The sequence below is a fragment of the Nilaparvata lugens genome, chromosome 9 (genome assembly GCF_014356525.2).
Source record: "Nilaparvata lugens isolate BPH chromosome 9, ASM1435652v1, whole genome shotgun sequence".
NCBI classification, from domain to species: domain Eukaryota; kingdom Metazoa; phylum Arthropoda; class Insecta; order Hemiptera; family Delphacidae; genus Nilaparvata; species Nilaparvata lugens.
The window spans coordinates 38,502,532-38,516,978 of NC_052512.1; the positions used below are offsets into that span (position 1 = coordinate 38,502,532).

Genomic DNA, 14,447 nt, shown 5'->3' on the forward strand with positions numbered 1-14,447 from the left:
TCGACAAATCGAAAGTACGTTGAATACGATAGAAATATTGCTCAAGTTTAGCTCGTTTGAGCTTTAACTTCTTTTCACTCATGATTGGATATTGGAAAGGTCTTAATGATTTTCATTTACTAATTTTCGAATAAAATTACGAATGCAACAATGAACGATTTTCATTGATGATTCAAGCAAGCAAAATGATAATGTTAGTACAAATTGAACAGAGAAAGCTCAATAGACGAAGCAAGCTAAGCGATAACGTTATCAGCATTGCAAAGTAACGGTTCCGATCGGACAATAGAGATAAGAGTGAACCAACTTGATCGGCTCAATTCATAATGTACAAACAGGTTTGAACCCTAGCATGCACAAACGATTTACAATAAAATTGGATAAGTGCTTGCCAAATATTTGAATAAAAAATAGCCAATAAAATTTGGCCTGGATGACCAATGTAAACTCTAAGGTTCAACTTTACGAAATTTATATTGATTTTAAATTGGTAATCAATAATTTTGATGTAAAGTGGACTGTATTGAATAGAAAAGAAACAAGTGATATCTCTACAGAAACAAGTACATGCAATGAATATATAAAAGAACAACTCACCGAAAATCTGCAGAGTACCTAATGTAATATTTATATTATTGAGCTTACAACTCCCAGGTAAGGTATTCAGGTGTCCCCGAGGTAGGAGATGAATCAAGGATGGTGAAAAGGCAAGCTTAATTGTCATCTACTGTTGGTAAATTCGGCTTCCATCATATAACGTTGCACATATATTTCTGACGAGATATTTACAATGTCTTTAAAGACTATAGATCGGTGAACTTTCCAATCGAAAAATAATAGTTTAAAACCTTTCAACTAAAGGGAGTTTGGCAAACACTCTTCCAAACGTAGGTTTATGGTGTACGATTTAACATTAACGAAAAAATAATAATTTGAAGAACGATTTTCTTCTGGGAATGATCGACGAATAATATCAATCCCGACTCGAGGCAAGCTATTACAATTTACAAAGCGAGACTGAACTGAAAGAAACAGCCTAACCGGCTAGTGAGCGCGACGCACTCAAGTGAAAGAAATACGAACTGAACGAGGAGCGCGCGTCCAATTCAAAAACGAAAAATGAAAACTAGAGCTGGCTCCAACATCCTCTTTTTTCTTCTTCTTCTTTTTCTTCTTCTTCTCCTCCTCCTCCTCCTTCTCTTCCTCCCAATCTTTCTCCTCTTCCTCTTCCTCCTCATTCTTATTCTCCTTCTCTTTTCAACTTCCTCGTATCCTCCTTCTTCCTCTCCTTCTTCTCCGTCTTCTTCTATCTTCTTCTTCCTCTTCTCCTCCTCCTCCTTCTACTTGGTCTTCTCCTAACTTCCTCTCAACAAAACAGTGTTAACTATTCTTTGTTTTGGGTGTGCAGAACATGTCGCAGGGCGGCGTGGGGGGCGGGAGCCTGTCGCAAGGATTGGCGCAGGGCGGGCTGGGCGGCCTGGGTGACCTGTCGCAGCCGGACAACTTCCTGGTCGGCGAATTCCACTCGCAGATGGACGGCCTCCTGTCGCAGGACTCGACCTACCAGGGCGACCGCTATCCCACCAACGTCCAGCCGCCGCATTATTCACAGGTCAGCACAAACCTTAGACCAGTTACAGTTGGTGTACAAAAGTACATAGTATAATATTAACAAATATCCTAGCAAACATAGTATATCATTCTAAATCGAATTCATAGTATATCTATTTGTAATTGATGTTTGTTTTTACTTTCCTTGCCCTATTACCATAGGTAAGGAAAGTATTGCTTTCCGAAAAAAATTGAGTTACCCCAATTTCTAAATTTCTATACGTTTCAAGGTCCCCTGAGTCCAAAAAACTGGTTTTTGGGTATTGGTCTGTATGTGTGTGTGTGTGTGTGTGTGTATGAGTGTATGTGCGTCTGTGTACACGATATCTCATCTCCCAATTAACGGAATGACTTGAAATTTGGAACTTAAGGTCCTTTCACTATAAGGATCCGACACGAACAATTTCGATCAAATGCAATTCAAGATGGCGGCTAAAATGGCGAAAATGTTGTCAAAAAAAGGGGTTTTCGTGATTTTCTCGGAAACGGTTCCAACTATTTTGATCAAATTCATACCTAAAATAGTCATCAATAAGCTCTATCAACTGCCACAAGTCCCATATCTGTAAAAATTTCAGGAGCTTCGCCCCATCAATGCAGATAGATTCCCAATTATCAGGCTTCAGATACAATTGAAACGAAAAAAATCAAGTGGAGTAGATTGAGCATGAAAATCTCTACAATTAATGTTCAGTAACATTTTCACCTAAAATTGAAGATAAGCTTTAAATTCGAGAAAATGTGATTATTCAATTGCAAATTATTGTTGATTCTATTAAATCATTCACTATGAAGAGATGGCAGACCTCATGTGTGTCTCCAGCGTTATTGCCCTGCCACAAGCTTGCTCAAATCTTTTAATAGTAGACTTTAGATGCGCGGGAACACTAGCGTCAGGTGATGAATTTTCATAACGGCAAAGAAAGTTGTGTGAGTGCGCCACACTAGATTTTTTGAAGTGTGAATAAACTGTTATTCTGATGAGTGATAGTAGCTTAACCTAGATTTTGATTTGGACTGTAGTATAAATTTGAAATGGGTCAGTTTTGAGCATAATCCTGTTGTGCCTCCTCATATAACTGTAAAAATAATTGTACGACTGAGAAAATGAATAAACAAATATAAACTATAAATTCAATCTTTGGTTACAAAATTTTCTATGCTTCTACACTCCAGAGCAAAGCTCGGTCCCCCGATATTAATGCGTATATAGAGAAGAAAACGTTGGATTTGTTTGTGCTGACCTTAGAACAGTTATAGAATAGACACGTTGGGAAGTCTAGCCTCTGAAGCCAACATCTACAGCCAAATCCACCCATCTTGACGTCACAACCAAGCTAACAACAATGCATTGTTCAACAACAATGTAAGTTAAACACCACAAACACTTACACAAAAACTCAAAAAAGTTTTCTATAATTTCTTTACGATGCGTGACGTCATTGCTGTGACGTCAAGATGGGCGGATTTGGCTGTAGATGTTGGCTTCATCGACTTTTAGTATGAATATACAATGAGCCGTGTCTATTCTATAACTGGTCTAAGGTCAGCACAAACAAATCCAACGTTTTCTTCTCTATATACGCATTAATATCGGGGGACCGAGCTTTGCTCTGGAGTGTAGAAGCATAGAAATTTTGTAACCAAAGATTGAATTTATAGTTTATATTTATTTATTCATTTTCTCAGAAGATGCGTATGCCTGTGTCGGAGAGAGACAGAATTATTTCCAGCTGTGTAATCATAATCAATCAGCGAGATATTTTATCTAGCTGGACAATTTCTAATCGATTTGATCAACATAATCTGATTTGTTGACATGACATGATAATCCTCCTAAACTATAGTATATCATAATTTTCAAAGTTGATCATTATTTGACAATTTCAAGTGATTAGTGAGTGTTATTTTGTTATTCAATTTGGTTTGTATGTAATGTAAATTATATTTTTTTGTTTTCAAATGTTTGTACAGAAAATTGAACCTTAATTCAAGTGTATGGAACATAACCTACTTTCTGGACTATTTTTTAGTGTATAAATCAAAATTCGGGAAAGAAACAGTTTTGGGCTGTGCCTGTTAGTACTTTTGTTGTGTTGTCGTTGTTCACAGTGTTCACAGTGTTCACAGTGAGAACCCCAATCATTTTAAAGAATTGTGTTCGGTTTATCATAAGTCAATGAATAAATAACGAGCGAAGCTCGGTGCCCCGATATATATGATATTTTAAATATTCAGCTTATAAAGTTGAGCTTTGGGGTGCAACAAGTATAAAAAACATTCAGAGATTATTATTTGTTCTGCAAAAGCGGTCAGTAAGATTTTTAGCAAATTTAAAAAATAATCATCCATGCAGAAGCACTTTTAGAGATCTTAGGCTGCTCACTCTACAATCCATTTATATCTATCGCGTCCTACTTTTCACTGCAGATAGAATTGGTACCTTAAAACAGAATTCAGATGTCCATAAATATTTTACACGTGGTAGTAGAAATCCATTAATTGAACATCATAGGCTAAAATTTTCAGATAAGAGTCCGATTGTTTATGGCTTGCAACTTTACAGCAAGCTGCCTAAAAATTTGTCAAAGTCAAGTAGGCCTAATTTTAAGAGAGATTTGTATGCATTTCTGGTTGACAAGGCATATTATAGTGTTGAATAGTTTTTAAATGATAGGGTGTTATAATTTGTTCAACTGTAAAATTACAGTTATTTTTTGTATGTAAAGTGTAGAAGAATGTTATAATTTATGTGAAGTGCAATATTTTTGTAAGCTTCTGTTATTCTATTTATTTATTTAATGTATTTTTCAATACCTGTTGACATGGCCAGTTGTAAAGTGTTTTGGCTTAATAAAATTGAATTTGAATTTAAAGTTGCTGGTTTCAAAGATTACAATACATCAGTTGTTGAGCGAGTTCTCCTACACAAGGAGTCACTAGTATATGTTGTTGCAGCCCTACTGATTAGCAGCCGTGACGTCACCTGACTGTGGGAGCAGTTGGTTGCCAAATTGAAGATGGCCTTCACCGAACATTTCCACAAATCGACATCAATCGGCTGGCGTGGAGAGAGAGTGAGAGAGCGACAGTCAACGCTGGACTCCTGTCGGTGGAGCAACAAGGAGGAGAAGAAGGAGAAATAGTAGGGGAGAGCAAACCAATTTCGAAGGGAACGAAAATTACAGAAATGCGACAATGATGACCTGAGATAGTAAATCAATATCGGAACGACTATTGACTAAATAAGAGTAGAAACCGATACGAATCGAGGAAAACAATTAACAACATTGTAAATTCACTGCAGGCAGTAAATGCTTTAAAATAATTCAAATACGCTTTCTTATTTGAATTGGATTTACAGTAGTAAAATATTATTTTTAATAGGGGTATTCACGATGTTTCTTTAAGCTAGTTAAACTATTATTTGCTGGGTTGTGATAGTGAGCATCCCAGCTTGAAATATATTTTTCACTCTAGATATACAAATAACTATTTCCTCCACCTACTGTCTTACACCTAAGTACTTACTTTACTCCCTGGAACATAATACTAAAGTGTCACTTTTTCCCTCTCGGTACTAAAAATAGTATATTACGCTACAAGCTCAGAAAGTTAGTGTTTACTGTATGAGGATAGTTTCCCGGGCGAGGCTTGCCGAGCTCGGGAATATGTTATCCGAATACCGTAAACACCTTTCTGAGAGAGTCGCGTACGATATTTTTCGCCAAACTACAGGTATAGCTGACATCAAAAAGTTAGGCGGTTTCGTGGGTCTCTTGTGCGTTCCAACAGCTGATTGGTCTGTTCTATTCAAGTCATCTCCAATCTCCGCCCTGGCTTGGAATATCTATCCGAAAATCCGATACATTAGCTCCCAATGCTAAAGACCATTTCTCTTATAGTAAGCCTTAGCCAGAAAGAAACCTGTTCTGACGTCAGACGAGAGTCGTCTGCAAACAATGTATTTCATATCTACGTAGGGACTGGAAAACAGCTGCTTTCTTTGCAGTGTGGTGAAGACAGAAAAACTCGCTAGGGAGGAAAAGTGACTCCATTTAAATAACATGGGAAGCATCTCTATTTTAAAAACTTACATTGTAATAGGTTAGAAGGTCTAAGCTCAGATGAGGAAGCATATAGAGTAGTCAGTCATTGAGCCAACTAAATTCAATACCTCTACCAGATTTGATCAACATATGAAATATATGTTTGTATGCTAAAATTATTACAAACTTCATATTACTATACTAAAAAAATGTATAAATATTTTTTCATATTCCTTGCTATTCAAAATACCAGCCAACGAATATTCCTTATTAACTAATCAAATTTGAAATAGGTAAGAAGGTCTAAGGTCAGATGAGGAAGCATATAGAGTAGTCAGTCATTGAGCCAACTAAATTCAATACCTCAACCAGATTTGATCAACATATGAAATATATGTTTGTATGCTAAAATTATCACAAACTTCATATCACTATACTAAAAAAATATATAAAAATTTTGTTATATTCCCATGCTATTCAAAATACGAGCCAACGAATATTCCTTATTAACTAATCAAATTTGAAACGGGAACTTCATCATAGCTGTAGTTGTGGCGGCCATTGTTGTTACAACTTTTGCCGACAGATAGCGCTGTCGGGAGAGAACTGTGATTACAAGCCAGCTGTTTCTGTTTACTTTTTAGATTATGTTGTAACACATTGTTTGGTCAAGTACGTTATTAAAAATTATTTTATTTGAAGTTTTCATAAAAATGTAGGTGGAGGAAAAATGGTGTGTATAATCACGAGTGAAAAATGTTTTTTCTCCCTCAGAAAAATTGTTGCCCTCGGCTTCGCCTCGGACTTCAAACTTTTCCCCCAGGGAGAAAAAACAGCACTTCATTCACAATTGCGTTCCACTTTCATATTGTGATTTTTCGTAGACCTTGGAGAGTATATTCAACAATCAGTTTTATAAATTCAGAATTTAAGTTATACAGGGTGTTTAGGAACTGCCTACCAATATTCTAGGGTATTGTTCCTGGGTGAAAACATCTAAATATCATATTTAAATTGTCCGGAAGTCTTCAGTTACTCACACAGCGGCCATTTTGCTTTTTTCACTAATTTTTTTTTCTAAATAATGGTTAATCATACGAAATTGAAACTTTGCACGATCATACATAACAACTAGACAAAGCTACAAAAAATTATGATATTTATTTGAATTCTCAAAACAAATTGGCGGCCATTTTAAAATTTTGTTTCTTAAATAACTCAGAAACCTTTGGTTTTACAAAAACTTTGCAAGAATAACTTTTTTAGTAAATTTAATTGCCTATCGATTGGTACCAGAATTTTTAAGATTGGACCAATTATAACTGAGATATGGCAGCGTTAGTGATAAGTGACCACTGAAAGTTTGTTGCAGTGCAAACCAAGGCATGCTGATAGAGTCGCCTCAATGATGCAACAATCTCTGTTTGCATTAAATATTAATAGTAAGCGATTTTAGGTCATTTCAAACAATAAAATAACGTTACATCACACTCTAAAGGTGGGTCACCAACCACTAAAGCTGCCATATCTCAGTTAATATTGGTCCAATCTTAAAATAATCTTGTACCGACCGATAAATATATTTTCCTGTATCCTTCCATATCTTAATTATCTATTGCATAATGATCTATATAGTATAGATATATATCATAATTATCTACTATCAATAAAGAAATTTCCATTTATTTAAACTCATGAAAGCCTTTTTCAAGTCATGTCTCTTGACTTCAGGTGGAAATAAATTAGAAATCGCATTTGTTCAAATGCTAAATGATAAATAATTATTATTAAACGAAAATCCCAATTAAATGCTGTAAATCACCCCGAAGACTTCTGCTAGACTACTGCAAATCATCTAGCTGTTAACCCTGTTGTCAATATTTGCAATAGCAGAAATCTTCGGGGTGATTTACTGACTTTGTATCAGTCTGCAATGAAAACTTGTTGAACTGAATGCTCATTGCTCAACAACCTTGTCATTTAACCAAAAGTAAGGCTTAGTCACCCTCGACGTTGAGTGAGTGCTAATTCAAGTGTAAGTTTCAACAACAAAAATGTTCTTATCAACGACTTTTTAAAAATATGGAAGAGAAGTTTCAGGAATTTGAGAGAAACAATCGAGTCACATCAAACTCCTCAAATCTTTGAGGGCCGGTCTCCGAGCTCGAAATTTAGCTAAGTTCTGGACTTTAAACAGCTGGAGTCAAAAAATTGGCTTTCCGAAACGGGGCCGTAGTGCATTGCTGTGACGTCAGCACGGGTAGGCCTCCTACACCAAAACAATTTGTTGATTTCAGCTGATCTATATCAGCTAGTATTTTTATTGGTGTAGGACAAGGTCTATAAATACAGGTCATGACACTCGTGTTCCTTATGGAGCGGCCATTATGTGGGGTCTTCATGGCGGTACATTTGAAATATTCCAATCTGCTCATAACAAAATCATGCATTACAATACAATTTAAAAACAATATTCTAGTTCAAATAATAATGTGAAATCAGGTTTTCAATTTTTTAATAATGAAATTTCAATAATAAATGCTTCAATTATTCATTTATTTATTATTAAAAATTGTTCTTATAACTTGTAACTTAAGGATTATGATTCATAAGACATTGGGACAAGACAGAAACATGCGAGGCCAACTTCAAAAATAGTTTCAAGTTCCCGATCAATTAAATCTAAAAATCAACAATTCAGTTCCTAGTTGGAATCTAAATATTATTATTCTGTCGGATCAATTTATTTTACAATTCAAAGCCAAGCAATATCCCTAGTATAATATAACAAAATAACACATCATGTTGTTCAATCTATAATGATAACAGCTGATAAATTTGAAAATTGGTGAACTAGAACCCCATAAAATGGCGATTTTGCAATGCATCACGGGATTGTGTCATGACCTGTATTTATAGACCTTGGTGTAGGAGCCCTACTTGTGCTGACGTCACCAGAATGCACTATGACTTTGTTTGCGGAGGTAGTGGATGTAGTCGCAGTTTTTATGATAATCTTTATTTTCTCATTTCTATAATTGGAAAAGTATTTCCTTGGAGAAATGAAAGATTCCTAAATAATTCAAAATAGCTGAAACTGTACACAATTTTCTCTTTATTTTATTTTGTGTTCAAAAACACAAAGTTTTTCGAAATTTAATTTAAATGTAGACTACGATAACTGTTTTCCAAATCCAATTTTCTGACTCGAGCTGTTTAAAGTCTAGAACTTAGCTAAATCCCGAGTTCGGGAACCGGCTCTAAAGCTGCGTTTCCACCAAAGTTAATAACAAAATTTTAATAACTTAATCCTTATAGATGCTATTAGATTGAACATAACTTATCATACACATGATGAACATATGTGTTTGTCATGTTCCGTTCAATCTAATGGAATCTATAAAGATTATAAGCTATTAACATTTTGTTTATAACTTTGGTGTAAACCCAGCTCAAGAGTCTCAATAGAAATAACTGCAAACTGACGTTTAAAAAATAATTGACAAAAACCGGTTTTTCACTGCTTATATATTTGATAATAAAGTATCTTTATAGGGCTATTTAAATGTTTAATTATATACAAATTATCAGTACCCTTGTTATATATTTTTTTATAAACCAAAATAGGTTCAGGGCATTTTTCCCCAAGTGTCGAAAATTTAATTGAGCTGCGTTTACACCAAAGTTATTAGCAAAATGTTGATAACATGATCCTTATAGATTCTATTAGATTGAACGTAACTTATCATACACATGATGAACATATGTGTTTGTCTAGTTCCATTTAATGTAATAGAATCTATAAAGATTATAAGCTATTAATAATAATAATAATATCGAGTGACCTGGCTGGCTCAGTTCTGGTGTCAGAGTTTTCAGGTCGTGAACATATGTGTTTGTCTAGTTCCATTTAATCTAATAGAATCTATAAAGATTATAAGCTTAAATTCAACCAGATCCAAACTTAAATTCAACCAAAGTTCTGTATTACCATAGAGAAACAAGAGCATAAATAGATATCCCATGGTATAGGGCGTTTATGTCGCAAATTTTACTGTTATCTCAAGCCGATAGACCACGTAGTTCTTTCCCATAAAGCTGTGTGACACTGGTAGTCTTTCATATTGTGCCGTTCATACACTCTTACGCGGTCAAAACAGTAAAAATCGACTTGGGATAACAGTAAAGGTTGCGACATAAACGTCCTATACCATGGGATATCTACTTACGCAATTGTTTCTCTATGGTATTACACAATCAAATGTTACATAACTATGATTAACTTTATAAAATATTAGTCAATATACCAGACATTCACTATATGATACAAGCTCTAAGAAGGTCTACATAGTGTGAGCATATTCATGCTGTAGGCCTATCATTGAATTTCATAAGAAAAACATGAATAGATCACAATAAAATAAGTAATAATTTATATTCTTCAGTTATAATGTACTATCAGACACAAATTCGCAGTGAAACGAATATTTTAGGTAATTTTGTTTGGAATTGGGAAAACAAAAGGAGGAGGATCTAATCGATAGTAAAATTTATTGATGTATTGAAAAAAAATAAATATGATTCTGTGAGGTTTTCAAGTATTATGTCTTCTTCAGTTATCTACACTATAATAAAGGAAAGAACTGGCTTATACACGTAGGGAATAGGGAATTATGTTTGACGCATCATCACGTCTGAACTACTCAACTGATTAAATCGAAATTTTGCATATATAGATGAGATTCTTCAAGATTTCAATTTGTCATGCTACCAGTTGTTTTATAGAAGCAGCTGAACATTTCTTTTAAAAGGGACATTAGATGATAGGTATGATTGGGGATCCTATTCGAATAAAAATAACTGATTTTCTGTCGCATCAAAATTTTGTTCCGCCATATTGAATTTAATTTCATTTTTTTAAATAATTGGAAAGTAGTCATATTATGACAAAGTTAGAAGACAGAAAACTAACGTTGGTCGTATGATACAGAATTTCAAGAGAAAATGAATGGTGAAAACCGCACCGATTTCTGAAACCGTTCAAAAGTTATTCTCATTCAAAGATACTGAGAAATCATCCATCATCTTTACTATAATAATGGAAAGAGCTGGCTCATACACGTACGTGAAATTATATAGGAAAATTATGTTTGACGCATCATCACGTCTGAACTACTGGACTGATTGATTTGAAATTTTGCATAAAAATTCTTTATTAACCGAGGATGATTATATGCCTATTTTTAAATTTCGAATTTTTTATTACGTCAAGTTTTCAGTTAACAAAATTTTAAAATAAACCCTTGCGAAGCACGGGTTAGCAATATTTTATAAAATAAATTTATTGAAACATTTGATGTGTAATATCGTCCCAAGTAAAGATTTGCTGATTCGAATTCAATTTGAGTGAAATACTAATTGAGTTTTTACAGATGATTATCTTAAAATAAAAATTACGTCTATAGCTTTTATCATTGATTTTTTATTTTTCTCTAAAATTGTGTTTACAGCAAAGTTAATCTTTATAGATTCTATTAGATTAAACGGAATTTGACAAACACATGTTCATCATGTGTATGATAAGTTATGTTCAATCTAATAGAATCTATAAAGATTAATTTATTAACATTTTGTTAATAACTTTGGTTTAAACGCAGCTTAATCCATTTGTTATCAATTCTAACATGTATCTTTGATTTCTCTCGATTTAATCGACTATTAAAAACTAATTTAATTGTTATTGCGTCGAAATCTTTTGGTTCATAACCTCTCCAATTTTATTCCCAGCCTTTTCAAGAAGTTTATTATAGTTGAGAGTCATTCTCATTCGAAGATGATTTCGCAAGTCGTATTTACACGTTCAAAATTTTCTCCAAAAACAAAAAAGTGTGGCGCACTCACACAACTTTCCTTGCCATTATGAAAATTGATCACCTGAAGCTAGTGTTCCGCGCATCTAAAGTCTACTATTCTAAGATCTGAGTCAGCTGGTGACAGGACAATAACGCTGGATACACACGAGATCCGCTATCTCTTCATAGTGAATGATTTAATTGAATCAACAGTTGCCAACCGTTTGCAATTTAATAATCTTATTTTCTCGAACATCGAGCTTATTTTCAATTTTAGGTGAAAATGCTACTTGACATTAATTGTAGAGATTTTCATACTCAATCTTTTCCACTTGAATTTTTTGGTTCAAATTGTATCTGAAGCCTGATAATTGGGAATCTGAAATCAAACTTTGCATAGATGGGGCGGAGCTCCTGAAATTTTTACAGATATGAGACTTGTGGCAGTTGATAGAGCTTATCAATTACTATTCTAGGTATAAATTTGATCAAAATCGTTGGAGCCGTTCTCGAGAGGATCGTGGAAAACCCTGTTTTTAACAACATTTCAGCCGCCATCTTGAATTGCATTTGATCGAAATTGTTCGTGTCGGATCATAGTGTAAGGACCTTAAGTTCCAAATTTCAAGTCATTCCGTTAATTGGGAGATGAGATATAGTGTATATAGACTCATAAACACACACATACAGACCAATACCCAAAAATCTGGTGTGGTACACTCACACAACTTTCCTTGCTCATATTTGAAACTACGATCAGACTTCTGTATATGTGTATATATAATTGTTTTCAGAGTACTTTTTCCTTTGTGTAAACTGAAATCCGATGATTTTTAAAGTCGTCGAAACAGCTGTTCTACAGATGAAATAACTCGACTATGTGTTCTTTTTATGAACTGCGCTAACTACCTACCTCATGCACGAGAAGGAGGTTACAAAGTCCATTTATCAAGGATGGGGTGGACCCCCCATTAGTTTCCCAGAAAGGAGACTCATGCCAGTTGATAGAGCTAATAAATAACTATACAGGGTATGAATTTGAAAAAAATCGGTCAAGTTATTTTTGAGGAAATCGTGAAAAATTTTGTTTTTTAGTAATTATTCTCCATTTTTCTCAAGAATATTACGCAGCTCCTGCAATTTTCCCAGAAATGAGACTCGTGTCAGTTGATAGGGTTTATAAATAACTATTCATGGTATAAATTTGAAGAAAATCGTTAGAGCCGTTTTCGAGAAAACCAAGAATAACATGGCTTTTTAGTAATTATCCGCCATTTTTCTCAAGAATATTACGCAGCTCCTGAAATTTTCCCAGAAATGAGACTCATTTCAGTTGATAGGGCTTATAAATAGCTATCCATGGTATAAATTTGAAGAAAATCGTTAGAGCCGTTTTAGAGAAAACCGTGAAAAACGGGTTTTTAGTGATTATCCGCCATTTTGAATTCAATTTTATTGAATTTCTTATTGTCGGATCCTCATGGTATTGACCTTAAGTTTAAAATTTCAAGTCAATCGGTTAATTAGGAATATCGTGTTCTCAGACATACACACACACAGACCAACACCCAAAAATCATGTTTTTGGACTCAGGGGACCTTGAAACGTATAGAAAACTTAAAATTAGGGTACCTTAATTTTTTTTGGAAAGCAATACTTCCCTTACCTATGGTAATAATAGGGCAAGGAAAATAAAAACCACTTTTTTGGACACAGGGGACCTTGAAACGTATAGAAATTTAGAAATTGGGGTACCTGAATTTTTTTCGTAATGCAATACTTTCCTTACTTATGGTAATAAAAGGAAGATCTGACTTTTGTAGCTTTCGTGAACTCATAATCACAGATTTGGCTGAAATTTGCACCTTAGATCGAGCTTGAAATGAGAAATGTTGGAGCCAAACTTGGCACCCCCAGCTACTATACAGGGTGAGATGTTGATTGATTGATTGAGTACTTTATTTATGTAGACTACAATATATACTGACTTATACAATAGCTTACAATACAGCAAAGTTTTAGATGAATTTACATAGCATAAACTAAGAAAATAATTATTGAACTGTACAATGATATGAAAAAAAAATCAATTTGAAATAACTATACAAGATAATAATTGTAATGCATCTACATAAATTGGCGGAGCTTTGGACATGTCAATGTCCATTCTTTGGAAAGAATATGAATAATATCCTTCCCAGTAACTCTCTACCAAGAACGTTAATTCCATTTATACGACTGGAAAATTAACGGAATGACTTGGAATTTGGAACTTGAGGTCCTTCCCCTATAAGGATCCGACACGAACAATTTCGAACAAATGCAATTCAAGATGGCGGCTAAAATGGCGAAAATGTTGTCGAAAACAGGGTTTTTCGCGATTTTCTCAAAAACGGCTCCAACGAATTTGACCAAATTTATACCTAAAATAGTCATTGATAAGCTCTATCAACTGCCACAAGTCCCATATCTGTAAAAATTTCAGGAGCTCCGCCCCATCAATGCAAAGTGTGATTTCAGATTCCCAGTTATCAGGCTTCAGATACAATTTAAACAAAAAAATTCAAGTGGAAAAGATTGAGCATAAAAATCTCTACAATCAATGTTCAGTGACATTTTCACCTAAAATTAGAAATAAGCTCGAAATTCTAGAAAATGTGTTTATTGAATAATGCAAACGTTTGGCAACTGTTTATTCTATTAAAACATTCACTATGAAGAGATAGCAGACTTTGTGTGTCTCCAGTGTTATTGTCCTGTCACCAGCTGGCAGATCTTCGAATAGTATAATAGGCCTACGTCGACGCGCAATTGAAAAGGAACATACCTGTCAAATTTCATGAAAATCTATTACCACGTTTTGCCATAAATGCGCAACATTTAAACATTAAGAGAAATGCCAAACCGTCGACTTGAATATTATATTCTCGTCTTA

General features: G+C 34.3%; 1 protein-coding gene across 1 annotated transcript in view; it reads left to right on the plus strand.

Moving 5' to 3' along the window:
• Positions 1–4,945, plus strand: part of LOC111054671 (regulator of nonsense transcripts 1) — a 109,121-nt gene extending 104,176 nt beyond the window's left edge. The window contains exons 18-19 of the mRNA XM_039435833.1: positions 1,409–1,612; positions 4,570–4,945. Coding sequence (XP_039291767.1) covers positions 1,409–1,612; positions 4,570–4,578 — 213 coding nt within the window. The 3' untranslated portion in view covers positions 4,579–4,945. The remainder of the gene's footprint in view (positions 1–1,408; positions 1,613–4,569) is intronic.
• The last annotated feature ends 9,502 nt before the right edge of the window (positions 4,946–14,447 follow it).